The 16,333-nt window shown below is 35.2% G+C and overlaps 1 protein-coding gene across 2 annotated transcripts in view; it reads left to right on the forward strand.

The window, feature by feature from the left end:
* The first annotated feature begins 251 nt into the window (after positions 1 to 251).
* Positions 252 to 16,333, forward strand: part of Epc1 (enhancer of polycomb homolog 1) — an 83,678-nt gene continuing 67,596 nt past the window's right edge. The window contains exon 1 of one of the 2 annotated variants that reach the window (XM_047520475.1): positions 252 to 501. In XM_047520475.1, the coding sequence (XP_047376431.1) occupies positions 403 to 501 (99 nt within the window). In that variant the 5' untranslated portion in view covers positions 252 to 402. The remainder of the gene's footprint in view (positions 502 to 16,333) is intronic. The other variant, XM_047520473.1, reaches the window with a different exon arrangement.

A 16,333-nucleotide genomic window follows, 5' to 3' on the forward strand; every position in this document is an offset into this window, starting at 1 on the left:
CACAGGCAGTCATGGGTGCTATTGTTTTGCAGTGTCACTTAATAGCGAGCTTCGACTTTTGTCATTCGGGTGGCTGTGCTTTTAAAAGCCCAGTGTAAAATGGCACACACACTGCATTTTTTTCCGAGCTGCAGGAGGCGGGGGCCGCGGGGGATAGTGCAGACTGTAGGGACACTGCCCTCCCAGCCAATCAGCGCGCGCCTGCTTGCCATCGCAAAGTTGTTAACCCCAGAGTCTTCTGGCTGCCGCTGCCTCCTCTGCTTTTAATCTTCTGTGGATATTTCTCCGATTTTCCCCAAACGCCCACAGATCCTGGGGGAAGCCACCCCATTCGGCCACCGACCATGGAAGAAAGTATTACTTTTTATTTACCAAATATTTTAAAGATGTTTGAAGATCCATATGCTGCCTGGAAGCTGTTTTTTCTGGAGACACAAGTCTCCTGCCTATATTGTTACAATTTTTTTTCAAGAACTGGCTTCTTCTCTGCCTACACTAATGGTAAGTTTGTAATTTTAAACATTTCTGGGATCAAATCTTTGAATGAGCCACCAGATAAAAAGGATTTTCATTGTGTTTCTTCTCACAAAACCAATCTTTGTATTTTTCTTTAGCTTTGATCTCTGCACGTTTACCTAATCTTGTGTGGTTAATTTTTACCAAAAGAAAAAAAAAATAGTTTTTTTTCATTGTTAAAGCTAAATATGTATAATGTAAATTATACTTTAATTGCTGTGAACTACAGGGGAACTCAAATATTTCAAGATGGACTTGTTTTGTGCCAGCAATGTTGGTAATGCCAAATATGTGCATATCCTCTTTATAAAAATTATGTATTACCTAATTTGTCCAGAACTAAATTATCAGGAGGCAAACTGTGGATGTAGTTTTTTTTTTTTTTTTTTTTTAATAGGCTTATTTTGGTTCTCCTGATGGATTACTTGAATGCAAACTACAGAAAAGCTGCCCTTGGTTTAATGAAGGTGGAGATTGACATAACCGGGTTTATATTAAGTTATGGCTGTTACTAAATAGTGGATCTTTTATTTGCTGATCAGATCGAAACTTGTAGTCTATGATATTATTTCTTGGAAGCTCTTCATTAGGAAATCTTTGGAAATCTATCTTGTTTTCTTCCAAAAGGTACATTTGGGAGACATTTTGTGATTTTGGGCATTTTTCTAATTTTTTTTTTTTTTCTTTTTGCACACGGTGGGAGATCTTTTTTGTTTTGCATTGATCTGTGTTGGTGGCGCTGTAGTGCTCCTTAACAATTTATGTCAGTTTCACTAAAAGAAAAAAGGAAGAAAAAAAAGAGGTGGGGCAAGATTTTATCTATTATCTTATTCCTTTATTTTCTTAAAGAAAGTTCAGTTTGGTCAGTGGATATATTTGGTTGTGTTAGTTAAATGTTTTCTGTGAACTGTGAACTATGGTGAGAGCAGACATGTCGTCACAACCAGTCCGGGAGACATGAGGGACAGCATGCAGTTTGCAGTTGTGTTTTATCTGATCTTATTGATTATCTCTATATCAGCTTCTTCAATAATAAGCTGTGGGTTTATTCTCTCTCCTCTCAGTAACATTTTATATTTTCCTTATACTACAAAATTATACGTGTCTTTTCAATGTAACAGAACGTTTGAGTTTTAGTTCCCTGAACATTGTAAAAGTTGAATTTCGTTTTGAACCGAGGAATTTCTCAAATAACTATTCAGAGTCTCTCCTGAGAATTTTCTAGTAGTTTGCCATGTAATAATGTTGACATTGTTGCTTATTTGCTTGATTTTGAAATGATATTTTAATGGAATTTATGTAAAGCCTTGTTTTAAAAAGAGCAAATGTTTTGGAATAATTTTTTAAGAATATGTGCACAGCAATTTCTAACTTTAAAAATATTCCTGTTCACATGGCTAAATTCAGGGTAATATCTTTTCCATCTTTGTTCTTATTGGGAGTTATCTCATTAGAAAATGTGGCATTTAGGCCCAAAGCCTCCCAAGAACAAAAATGTGTTACAGTATGACATAGATTTTACTGGTGTCTGTAAACATTTTAGTTGTTTATGAAGATAGTAAGTATGCCCTTAGTTCAAAAAGAAAGTGGGGGAAGCAGTGATTATACCTTGAACCATATTATTTTGCCAAATAAAATTAAAACAGCGAATAGTTTTTAAGATCATCTTCTCCATATGACTGAATAGATTATTTCTTCAAAGAGTGCAAATTTGAGGAATTATTAAATGTCTTTATTCATATTTGAAATAACATACATGCTCATCTCACTATTTAATCATTTAATAGCTTGAAGTAAAAGATATGTGAAAATGACTAGAAATAGTATTTCCTATCATCTGTGAATCTCTTTCCTTGAACTTCACAAATAATTGTTATGCCTATATTTTTGTTTATACTCTGCTATAAAGATTTGAAAATGTCCCCTGTAATGTTTTATCTCTTTATAGAATGTAAATGCCACTTTGAAATCAGTTTTTGAACATTATGGATTCTTTATAGGATGAAATACTGCAGGTATAAATATTATTATCTAACCTGGTTAAGCTAGAGAGTTTAGTTCCCTGAAGTTGATCTCCTGAATAAAATATACTTTCCTACACATTTACTGCTAAAATATTCTGTTATTCAGAATGGTTATATTTTCTCATTTTATTTGATCTCTGAAAACTAAAAATGCTTATATAATGCAGCCCCTTTTCAAAAACAAACTGATGCCACGAAGTCCATATGCTCTTTGTTCTCCTACATCATTGACTATTACATCATTGATTATGAAGTAACCATTATAGTTAAATCTTCACTTTTTAAAAATCATCCACAGTTATATATATTAAAGATAATCTTCATATGTGACTTTCACATCACTATGCAAATAAGGAGGCTTAAATCTGTGAGGCAAAAACAATGCACTATTTTATATTATTCTCCATTTTAAAATCCACCTTGTGCTTCATTTTAGCTCTGGATTCTTTGGACATTAATTTTTTTTTTAATTGATAACATTTAGAAAAGCATTTAGTTCATGAGTTTAATGTGATTTTGATTGGAATTGTAATAGCAAGTCACATTTTTTAAATCATGTAAAAAAATGTTTATTAATCGAGTGTATGGAGAACCAACTCAGTTTTTCAGGGTAGCAGTTGCTAGACCATGGACAACAAAAAATTAGATTTTTAAAAATCTTCAAATGTCATTTTGGTCAACAAGCATACACTTGTTTATTTCTTGTACAATGTTTTATCAGTGATAGTAGCAAGTAGCAAAATTGACTATATTGAAATGTCATGTCATTTTTTTCATCTTGCCCATCCCTCTGCTGAAGGGAGGGGTTGATGAAGAGTGGAGTGGCCAAAAAACAGGTTGCAGAAAGAAGAAAGAAATGACGCCAAGGAATTTTTAAATCGAATTCTAAACAATAAACCTCAGAAAAATGAACTTCAAATTATGGAGCTTGGTTAATACTAGAAATAAACTGAAAATTATATTAAGACAATGTAATGAACCAGAATAATTTCCTAATTTATATATCTATAGTCATGAGTGTTGCTAAATATTAAGGAAATTTCAGGTTAACCAAAACTATTAGGTAATGGGTAATGGTAGGATGAGGTAACAAAGAAAAAACACTTAGAGACATTAAGATGATCTAACATGAAATGCTGAAAATGTTAGCCAAGACCATCTAATATTACCTTGGCATGAACTTTTTCAGTAGAAGAAAAAATCAAAAATTTTATCCTTTCAAAAACAAGTTGAATACAGATCTGAAATTGTATTCACTTCCAATGTTATTCATTTCTTGTGTGTATTTCCCACTTCCCTGTTCTTTCCTGGACATATTGCTGCTTTCCATAAGACTATGCAGATATCCTAGAATCCCCAGCATGGTTTTGCAAAGGAAGAGGAAAATAACACACAAAATGGGTATTTATGCTATGACTTTCTTGTTGATCTTTCCAAAATGATTCTCAAATGGAGAATCTAAAGGGAAAGTTAAGCAAAGATAATGATTTCATTCTGAAAAAAATAAAAACATCCTTTAAACTTGATTTGTTCAACATTTATCTTTATTTGGTGTTTGTTCTAGATCCACTCCTCCCCCACCTATTGTGTGATGTTATAAGACACTGGTTGCAAGATTAAGGAAAAAAAAGATCCCTGTTCTCAGGCAATTTATAGCCCAGTATGGTTCAAAGCTCTAAAGATACTTTAAATCTAAGGTCTTTGATGTGTTGAGTTCCCATTCAGGAATAAAGGCCAGATAAGATTTCTGGAGAGAAAAGATTGTTTTAATATTTACATAGGGTTTCACCAGTGTCCTTCCATTGAAGGACCATTATTTGTTTACCTAATAGTTGCAAACTGAGGAGGTGGGTGGGAACAGTCCTCATGTTTAATTTACAGTCCGAATAGACACCGCACAAAGAGATGGTTACCTGATGCAAATTCCTATTACAAAATGAAAGATAGAATATTGGCTTATTTGCTTGAAAAATTTAGAGGATTGCTCTGGCAGTAGGAATTCGGGGCATATCTCTCTGAGGTCCACTTCATGAAAACTTTTTAATTTTTATTTATTTATTTATTTATTTTTGATGCTGGGAATCAAACCTAGAACCTTGCATATGCTAAGCATATGCTCTACCAAAGAACTATACCCTCAGGCCCAAAACCTTTCTTTGATGTACATTTTGTCCATAATAAATGTAAACTATGAAGATAAAGCAGGGAAATACAATTAGTATTGAAGGATTATATCAGAGCTAAAATATTTTTATTTTGAAATCTGTAATAAATTCTAATTATATACGCATAACAAAGTTTTAAGATGAAAACCAAGATTTTAATATATGAAGCCAACAGACATTTAATTAATGGTTAATTAGTTAAGGTATGGAGCAGGAAAGTAAGACCATTATTTCTAAAAAAGAAGAATTGAAGGAGAAAAAACTGTTTTTTTAAGGATTCTACATATGTGATTTAAGATGACCTCAGGAATAAAGTCCCAGGTTGTTACAGAGCCAATTAATCCATACTAGCTAGATGTGTTATATCATTCAGTTTGCTTTCATACTAACATAAAATCCATTGATAGTAAGGACATTTATTATTTCAACAAAAGTAGTAATCAGGAGGCAAGCCAGTTCTAGATTTATCTTAATAGGTCGGCAATATCATGAAGTTCCTTGTTAGGTTCCATTCTTTCACAACATCATAATGTCAGTGATATCTTCCCTCATAGTCACAAGATGGCTGCTGCAGATCCCGGCATCTTATCCTGATACTGCGATTTTAGAAATGAGGAGTTTCTCTTATTCATCTTTTTTTTTGACGGCGCTGGGGATCGAACCCAGGGCCTTGTGCTTGTAAGGCAAGCACTCTACCAACTATCTCCCCAGCCCCTTATTCATGTTTTTAAAAGGAAAGAAAACCTTTCTCAGAAGCCCCATAACACAATGTTTTTTTAGAACTCGTTGTCCAGATTGATAGGACTTGCTCAAATCTAAACCAGTACTATAAGGAAATTGAAATCACGATGATTGGTTTGGCTAAGGAAGAGCATTTGGAAAGGCGAAATACCTGCTGGGTATCTAATGTTCAATATGGTTAGCTCTTATTTACTTTGTATAAACTTTAACAGCTTTGTATAAACATTCTTGCCTGATGAAACATTAATATGTATTTTCATAGTGATCAGACTAGTCACAAGTAGGGTAATGTAAAAAGCAACAAAACAACAACATTTAATTAGAGCTTACTACATTCCAGTCTGTGGCCTAAATGCCACCTCTACTTGTTCCTTAAATCTTCACACACCAGGAAAGGGATAGGACCTTATATCCATTTTACAGAAAAGGGAACAGAGACTGGCACAGCTGAGTCTTGGCCCACATCACATAGTAGATGAAAAACCTGACATTTGAACCTGGGAAGTCTGAGATTAGATCTTGTATTCTTACCTCCTTTTCTCAACTGTCACATAAATTTGTATTCTGTAAATTGATGCATCTTAAATGCACCATATGATATTACTACTAAATCCTCCAGTGAATTTATTCATTATTTTATATATCTAATAATCTTCATAGAGTGAGTAATGGTCCTCTTAATTTATCCGTGTTATGCTTCTGAAATTTTGCATGTTGAATTGACTTAAGTATACACGCACTGCATCTCATCTGTTGAGAACATCTCATGAAATACAGAAGCTAAATTTTTACAAATTATAAACTTCGGAAATTAAATTAAGAAGTATCCAACAGGTTCATCGAAGCCTTGTTGAAGTAGGTAAATTCATGTTTGATAACTCTAGGTCCAAATAAAATATTGACTTCTATTTCACAACTTACAAGGCCAATTTTATGTTTTGATCTTTATCAACTTTGGGATATGTGGAAGCTTTTCCCTCCGGGCATTTTTGGGAGATTTACTATGCTCTATATCAATGGATCTCAAACTTCAGGGTGCATGGAAATTGTCTGGAGGCCTTATTAAAACATAGGCTGCTGGGCCCCAGTCCTAGAGTTCCTGGTTCAGAAGGTCTGTGGGGACATGTGAGAATTTGCATTTTTAAGAGTAGGCCATTGTGCATAGTACTACAAATCATGTTAAGCAAAAGAAACCTAACTCACAAAGACAAATTTTATGTTTTCTCTCGTATGTGGAATTTTAGGGAATTTTAAAAAAGGACATACAAGTAGAAGAACTAATGGGGAAGGGCGATAGGGGGCATAAATATGATCAAAGTACATTTTATGCATGTATGAAAATATCATACAGAAACCCATTTTTTAACAATTAATATGCACTAATAATTGATAATAGTGTTTTTAAGTGAAGTTCACAGATGCCATTGATGCTGCTAGTCCAAGACCAGCTCTTTGAGAATATAGCTCTAGAGAATCAGATGGTATCTGCCATGATAAATGTTAAATGTTTCAGTATTCATATCACAGTTGAGATCTATTTATCAGCAATTCATATAGGTTTGTGCTTTTAACTTAAAAAAAGTAGTGAACCACTTTAGGTCTGGAGTGCTGTCTGGGTCTAGAAGTTTTTTTTTTTTTTTTTTTTTTTTTTTTTGCATAACTAGGGATTGTACTCAGGACTTCCTGCCTGCTAGGCAAGTGCTCTACTAGGAGTTACAGCCCTAGCCCTGGGGACTTTTTCTTGCTCTAGTAAACTCTTTTAAGTTGGAAAAAAAAAAAATGAAAATTAAAAAGCAATCCATAATTTACAAGTTATTTTTAAAAGTAAGCAAACATATGATTTAGTTTTGCTAAATAGAAGCTCCATCTGAAAAGGACTCCTGTATCTGAGTCATTTTGCTGGTTTTTTTTTTTTTTTTTTTTTTCTTTTTCCCTCAAGATTCGATCCCACCAACTAACTACTGATGCCCCACATTCATCAACAGGACCTGGCTCTGAGGAGACTGAGAAAGGGAGGTGCCATGCCAGTGACCTATATTTAGCTTTGAAACACGGGCCACTGCCACAGCACCCTGGAATCTCTCCATCTTCCAAGACAGGTCACAACCCTCAATTGAAAAACACTAGAATATGCCAAGGAATGAAGAGGGCCTTTTCCAAGAGTGTAATTGCTTCTCTGCTCCTTTAGTAAGCTGTGAGACTTAAGAAATGTTTAGTTCTGAAGGCCTTTACTCATTTTTCAATAAATAAATTGTCAACATGCATGAGGGGGAAACCAGCAAATTCGGTGTCCTTACATTCCCCAGAAGCCATTATAAACTTCAAACTACATTTCTATATTACTGGAATTCTTGTCAAAAAACTGGTATGTAGTACCCCAAAGAGGCATGAGAAGCAAGTTTGGGCTAGTGCAGTCTAGTCTTAAAAAGTCATTCAGCACCTATTTAATAACAGACTCAGATAATTTTAAGTGGTCTAAAATTCCAGAACTTTGTTTTCCAATGCAGTGGTCACTTGCCACATGTGGCTATGTACATTTAAGTTTGAATTAATTTAAAATTTAAAGATCCATTTCTCAGTCCCACTCACCACATTTCAAGTGGTCCATAGCTACACCAGGCTAGTGGCTGCCATATTGGACGCACAGATTTATGGAATGTGTCTGTGATTGTAGAAAGTTCTATTGGGTAGCCTTAGTCTAGAACAGACCTGGGTCCTTCAGAAGGTGGTAGGCTCACATTCTTGCACCAGTGGTTCTCATCTCTACCTGTATATATGTATGAATTTATTCATATTTTTGTGTGCTGGGACTCAGACCCACAACCTAATGCCTGCTAGGCAAACACTACCAACTGAACTACACCTCCAAGCCCTCTGCCTGCTTGTAGAATCACCCAGAAACTTAAAAACAAAATGCCTGTGCCCCACCCCAAGAGATTCTGATTTAATTGGCCTGGATGGGCCCTAGGGGCATAAGTGTTTTTTAAAAGCTGTCCTTGAAATTCTAATCTGTAGCTAGAACTGAGAATTGCTAAATTATACAACAGATTAATGACAATTGAGGCTAACCATTCCTACAAATTTGGGGAGAGGGTGTCAAGACTAGTGCTTCTGTTTCTCATCCCCATCTTGCGAAAAAGGAAATGAGGGAGGTCCAAACCTAAATAAAGAATAACTAGCTGGATATGGTGGCACACACCTGTAATCCCAGCAGCTCAGGAGGCTGAGACAGCAGGATCCCAAGTTCAAGGCCAGGCTTAGCAACTTAGTGAGGCCCTAAGCAACTTTGTGAGTCACTGTCTTGAAATTTAAAAAAAAAATTTAAAAGGGCTGGGGATTTAGCTCAGTGGTAAATTGCCCTTGGGTTAAATCCCTGGTACCCCACAGTCCCTGCAAAAGAGAATAACTGAACATTCAAAAACCAGTTTGTGGAGTGAAGCACTAAAATAAATTCTAATGGTAGAAGAAAAACAATCTTATAACTTCTTTTTGGTTATAAGTTATTTGATGACTTCAAGAGTGAGTCTTGTATACTGAAGGACTACTCTAAAGTTAATATGAGTTTTTGAAGAAGTAATATAAAATTTTTAAATTTACATATTCAAAGGCATTTCTTATATTTAAAATATAGTGTCTGACTCTTGCCATATTTCTAAATCTTGCAAGTATTAGAAGCCATGGTCTTTTAAATAATAATGTGGTCTATTTATAGCATTAATTAATTAAACACTTCCCAACTTCTTATACTGAATTCATAAATTTACTCTCAACAAATGCCTTCTTTGGTACTTAGGAAACATTTTTAAAAAATTAAGAAAATCTTAAATCTCTAAGAAATTTAACCTCTGCACATGGTGATTTCTGAGTTCTCTTTAATGTTCCAGTACCATGCATAAACTTAATTAGAAGGTCTACTTAAAAGTGTCATATGCTGACCTATTACTCCATTCGAGCAAATGTTCTTAAACAGTACAATTATTTACATTTGCTTTAAAAAGTACTTACTGTGCTTTCTACTGTACATTCCAAGTCTTGATGAAGTTAAAGTATACTTACCTGTCAGGAAAACAGTTATGTCCTCTCAAACAATTTTGGGTGCTGCCTCCCCAAAGTGAATTTTTTGGTCTGCCTTCTCATCTTGATAAGCAGAGTTTTGGGTTGAAACCCTAAGCAGGTTCTTGTCTCAGATACTGCTGAGATGGGTTGGGGATATAGCTCAGTTGGTAGAATGTGGACCTTGCAAGCACAAAGCCCTGAGTTCAATCCCCAGCACCACCAAAAAAAAAAAAAAAAAAAAAAAAGATACTGGTGAAATGTGCTGAGTCTTATTTTTATCACTGTATTTTTTGTTTAAAAGGTACTCTCAAGGCCTATTTGATTTAGATATTGAGTTGTTTTTTTACCTATTTTCAAGTCAGTTTAGAATCAACGGTCACCACACAAGTGAGTACAGCAAATGACAAATATTTGGACTTTTCACTTTTTAATCTTTGAGAACATATAACTGTCTTTTTATCTAAATGTGGAGAACTCTGAACTTGGCAGGATGCCATAGTCCTTCATATTTGGTCTTGTGGGAAGATCAACTCTTGCACATATTACAGATGCTTCATAGCCTCTGGATCTCTCTCTTGGCCTTGTGTGACTTGTGACCACAATTTCCAAGGGTCCTCTGTTGAAAGTTTTTTAACTTCCAGAATAACTGATCAGAAGTCCCATACACACACCTGTTGAAGACAGGAGTACACTTCAGGTTCACAGCTTTGGAACAAGTTCCTTGCTCCCCTCTGAACTCCTGGTATAACCCTGGGCCAGTTACTTAATTGTCAAGACCCTCAGTTTCCAAGAAAAGGTGATATTACTTACCTCACATGAATATTTTGAGAATATAATAAGTTAATACATCTAACATGCCTACAATTGTGTCTGACTTGCTATAAGTACTCAACATACGATCTACATTCATTTTTTCATAGATACTCCTAACTTCAGAGATCACAACACACCTTATGCAGTGTGACAGTGTTAGCTTTCTGTCACTAAAACAAATGCCTGAGATAATTAACTTACAAAGAGAAAAGGTTTGTTTGGGCTCATAGTTTGGGAGATTCTAGTTGATTAGGTGAATCCATTGCTTTTAGGCTTCTGTTGGAGGTACTGGATGGCCTTGGCAGAGCTGAACTGCTTACCTATGACCAGGAAGCAAAACAGAATGAAGAAAGGGCGGGGGTCCCACAATCTCTGTCTAGGGCATGTCCCCAGTGACCTAAGACTGCTTATTATTAGGCCTACCTCTTGAAGACTCTACCACCTCCCAATAGTGCCACCCTGGGGAGCAAGGCTTTACCACGGGAACCTTCAGTGGCCGCTTAAGATCCAAACTATAGCAGATGGCAATTAAAAGATCACCCCAGGCCTGGAGGTCAATGGTAAGAGTACTTGTCTCAAATTCATGACACATGGATTCAATCCTAGTATCATTAAAAACAAAACAAAACAAACAACAACAACAACAACAAAAAACCCTCACCCCATTTAGGTGTATGCATTTTGTAGTATTAAGAGGTTTCCTGGACTCGATCATTATCTTCTCCAGGTACTCTATTAAAAGTCAATAACTCAGATAGACTTTCTTTATTATCTCCTTTTAACTCGTTAAAAAAAAAAAAAAAAACTTTATTGAACTTGTACCACATTAAAAACAAACAACGCGCTGAGCCTTAAAGAATTAATTAAAGAGGGAACAGAAGAAGAGGAGGTTTGGTGAAGGGGGGCTAAATTTCATAAAGAAGGCAGCTTTTGCCTGGCACCTTGGAGGATGGGTGGACTTTCCACACGCAGAAATTCAGAGAAGACATCCCAAGTAGAGAAAGCAGCATAAGAAAAGGCAAGGAGGGGGAAAACAGGAGATGTTTGGAGACAACTGGCACTGCAGTGTGAGCAGAATAAGCAGGGATGAGGAACCAGCATGGAGAGGGTTTAGAATCCCAAGTCAGGGAATCTGAATATCAGTCAGTGCCCCTAGAACACCAGCTCAAATGCTTGGGTTACATAGTGTTTGAAGGATTACAAGGAGGAAACTGCCTCTTTCTGATGTTAACCTGTTAACCCATTGGCCTCTTAGAGGAAAACTCCTGTGTTGAAAATTTCTAAGTTTCGATGGGAAGAATAAAGCAGTAGAAATGTTTGAAGTTTAGTACATTTTCTGTAAATGTGGACATTGGACAGCAGGGGGCAGCACGAAGGCACCAAAAACTTGAAACTATGGAGCTTTGCTTCTGTAACATTTCTTGACAATTATTTGTTTACATGTATGAAGCAGCTTATATTAATAACAGTATTCCTTTCCCAAAAATGAATAGAAATTAATAGAGAAAAGAAAAGTAACAGCTACACAATTAGGCTAACAAGTGGCAGAATGGCATTGCTGTTTGAGAGGCTAGAAATAGTCATGTATATATTATTTTCTTTCAAACAAATAGGAATTCAGAGTTCAATAGAAATGCCTATATTTCTATGGAAAACACAGCTTTATATGATTCTAATATTTAGCATTTCTTAAAAGTAACACTTGTTCAACTATATTGTGTTAAAAGAATTAGTGAAAAAATAGAGAAATTCTTCAAAATAAAATTGTAGTTAATATTGAATTACAATTTTAATATACACTTTATTTTACATGGAAAGTACATGGAATTTAAAATTTAGGGGATTATGATTATGAAATTTTAGACTGTCAAATGAAAAAAATTTTAGTTTCTAAATTCAAAGCTATCTACAGTACATCTGAGTTTCTAAATTCAAAGCTATCTGCACTACATTTAATCAGATTTTCCCGGTGAAATTCACCTCCCACTAACCTTTTTTTTAGGTGTCTGAATGGTTAATGATATTAAAAGTGCAAAACCAGAAGTTTTCACATAGATTTTTTTTTAAGCTCCAGGATTTACCTTTGTAAATACTACATTAAACCCACTTGAAATCCCCGCGCCCCCCACCTCCCACACCAAGATGGTGTCATACTGCTTCATACTCTGTACCCTTAGGAAGAAGCCTCTGTGTGGCTTCATGGTTCTCTCAGTGGCCATTGTACATGTTCTGGAGCTTGTGATCAGTATATGGATTGGCCTTTATGTGCTGGTCTCTGTTACCATGTTTCACCTTATTAGAAAGACTTCTTTCTGTGTACATTGATATACATTATACTTGTCAATTTAAATAGGCAAATAAACTGATGACTATTCCATAATTATTGAATATTGATTTCCACTTTTATTAGGGAAAATCTGAAATAATAAATAAGCTTTTGGCTTAAGCTTAAACATGAAAATTAGTTCTTCAATATCATCAAAAGAGATGAAAGTAAATTACATAGTAAATTTATGAAACATTGTGTATTTTATTTTAATAGCTACATTTATAATTTTGAGAATATAAATATATCAAATTATACTTTTCAGACCATAGTATATAAACAGGGTGCTCCCTATTTGTGTTTATAGGAACTGAATTTATTAAGATCAATTACATCTTTTGTATCGCTCATGATTCATAATACAATTCTTGCACAGAGGTAAGATCTAATAAACAAAATGTTAGGAAAACTTATGAAACATAATCAAGTTTTTAAAATTTAGATTTAAATGAACTCTTCATATGTCTGTTACATGTTTTGAATTGTTAAACTGGTTAAAGTGCTACTATTGTTGCTTTTTGGCATTTTTCTCAGCGCCTAAACAATACTATTGTGTTAATTATTATCTGAATTTATTACATAGACATTCCCTATTCTTTTCCAGGGAGAATATTACACTAATGTCAATCTTTTATTTCTAAACAATTATTTTGATCATTTTTTAGCCTTCATTTTGAAGTTTGGCTCTTTCTTGTTTTCCAGTTTTAATGACATAATTATAAGCTACCTGGATTTCTCAAATCACATTTGGCCACACTTAGGACAATGCTACTTACTAACCATCCTTTAAGGACCTTTTGGGGGGTTGGTGGTATAACTTAGCGGTAGAGTGCGTGCTTAGTAGGACAGCCCCCAAAAGAATGTTTTAAGTGTCAGGCATTGAAATTATGCTCCCTAGGGTATAACTTCTAAGACTTTATTTGCTCTGAGGATTCCTCTTGAAGTGTTCCCTATACACCTACAGTGAGGAAATACTAAAGGCATGGTTTCTTTAGAAATCACTATTTCAAAATAAACCATCTTTTCTTAGTTTTTTACATTTAAAAAACTTAATTTGCCAGGCACGGTGGCACATGCCTGTAAGTCCCAGCAGCTCAGGAGGCTGAGACAGGAGGATCAAGAGTTCAAAGCCAGCCTCAGCAACAGTGAGGCACTAAGCAACTCAGTGAGACCCTGTCTCTAAATAAAATACAAAACAGGACTGGGCATGTGACTCAGTGTCCGAGTGACTTTAAGTTCAATCCCCGGTACCAAAATAAAAAACAAAACTTGATTTATCCCCATTTTTTTCTACAAACTACGGAAAAGTTATAACAATAAAGTTGCACAGTTGAAGGTTTGGGGGTGTAGTCAGTAGTAGAGCACTTGCCTGGCATGGGTGAGGCACTAGGTTTAATCCTCAGCACCGCAAAAAAATAAACAAAAATAAAATAAAGGTATTGTGTCCATCTTCAACTTAAAAAAAATTTAAAGTTGCAGATTAGAAAAGAGTTGGAAGGCAGCAAGTCTTAGTCTTTCTTTTCTAAATCGAAGAGAGGGAGGCCAATGAGATTAAGATTAAAATCCTGCAGTTGGTTGGTGGTAGATCCAGGAAGGAATCTACATCTTTTAAAATTAAAAGATGCTTGTGAATTACTCTTTCATATGGGTAAAGTAGCCCGGCATATATTATTTTTTAGATCATTGATGACTCTTATAAAATTGTCACATGACTTAGAAAGCTTTCTACTTTTTAAAAATCATCTTTAAAACCAACATGAGGAGGGACTACCTAAAACTAGACACTTTATAAAATTGTTTTTGTTCCCACTGAGAATTAAGAGAATTTTAAGAAAGATCATTATACAGAGTCTAGCCCAAAATTAATGTGGAAGAGCCATTGCTTATTGAGTAGACTACGAATATCTAGTTATTTGCAAAAGCACAGGTACTGGAACAATTCAAGGAAACAAAGGCAAAGGGAGTTCTGTTAAGACAGAAGAGAAACTAGATGTGGGAAGAATACTTGTAAAGCCTGATGGAAAGAAGCCAGGGTGGATGTGTGTGTGCACTGCTGTTTTTTCTAAATGGAAGGACACAGGATATGATTTGAGGAATTATTAAAGAAGGGACACTTGCTAGGGGCGTAGCTTAGATGTAGCTTGCCTAGCCTGAATGAAGTCCTGGGTTCCGACCCTAGCAGACCCTAGCACCAAGAATAAGAAAAGAGGGAGGGAAGGAGGAAGGGAAGAGAGGAAAAGAGGGAGGGAGGAAGAGGAGGGGAGGGGCAAAGAACACTTTTTAAATTTAGAATATCATTTCTTTGTTTTAAGGTATGGTTTTGAGTGTTTTGTTCAGAGGAAAGGACTGAACAGCCAGTATAAACAGCCATGGGCATCTATGTTAAGATGAAGATACTTAAGACCTGGTTTAGCCGATGAAGGGACAACTGACTTTTCACCCTTCACTCCTTAATCTTTAAGAAAAATGCTCAGCTTTTGGGGGCAATAATAATATAATAATAATAATATCTAATACTTAAATCTTACTATAATGACAGACATTGAAGATATCTTAAAAGATCTTATATATTAAATGAGATAATACATGTAAAGCATCCACTGCAAAGTAATAACTTGCAAGTTTGGTTATGTGGATGATTTATTTCTATTCCAAATAATACCTGGAGGTCTGTATTATCTCCATGTTACAGAGGAGGAAACTAAAGCTCATAGAAGCTAAGAATTTTCTTCGAATTTACAGCGGTAGAAAAGTGTTCAGATTCACACCCAATTTGTATTTTACTTCAGAGGCAAACTTTTAGCGACTACACTACACTATCTCTTTTGGCAATTTGTTTTCTTAAGACTCCTGCATATCATCTGCTAGCAACATTCATTCTGCTGCTTTAAAAATGGGAGACATTGTCAGCAGAGAAAATCCAGGAAGAAAATGTTTTTATCGTTTTTTTCTGTTCTACAGTCAGTGATAAGAGGCTGCTTGTTGAAATTTTTTTATTAGTAAAAAATATAATTCTGGTAAATTTATTTTAAAATTAGGCAAATTTATCATAGATTCCCTGACCTTTACATTGTACATTACATTCTCTAAAGTATATTATAGAAATGTGGCAAGATGCATTAAAAGGAGTGAAAAACATGATTATTAAAAAGTGAATAAAATGGGTGAATTTTGGATTTGTCTCAGATTACCTATGTAAGAAAATGTGCAGAGGGCCCTACTCTATCAATCCAATCTTCTTCGATTAAGTACATGAGTTGGAAAAGGTCATGGATTTTATGTTTTGGTGTATTATTTGGAGAATATGTGACCTTCTCAACCACTATAGTGAAATTGAAATAAACTATTCTTCCTTACATTTGGATGGCCCTTTGGAATTTCCAAAGACGTTCCATCATTTTATCTTCTTTGTTCTCCATAAGCTCGAGAGGGAAGAGAATAAGTGTTCTTCAGACTGTACAAGTGAGATAGTCAAAGCCCAGCAAGTGAACCATTTATTCTATAGGGTCATACTGCTAGTAGGAGTTAGATTAGGATCTGGATCTTCAAACTTGGAAGCCAGTGTTCCCTGCTGTACCTCATATCACTCTCACTACACTGTGTGGCTGCTTTGAATGCAAATTGTTGCTTGCCATCTGACTTTTTATTCAAAGCAGTCACCCTGAGGCAAACAATAGCAACCTGTGCAGAGA

The sequence above is a fragment of the Sciurus carolinensis genome, chromosome 12 (assembly GCF_902686445.1).
Source record: "Sciurus carolinensis chromosome 12, mSciCar1.2, whole genome shotgun sequence".
Classification (NCBI taxonomy): domain Eukaryota; kingdom Metazoa; phylum Chordata; class Mammalia; order Rodentia; family Sciuridae; genus Sciurus; species Sciurus carolinensis.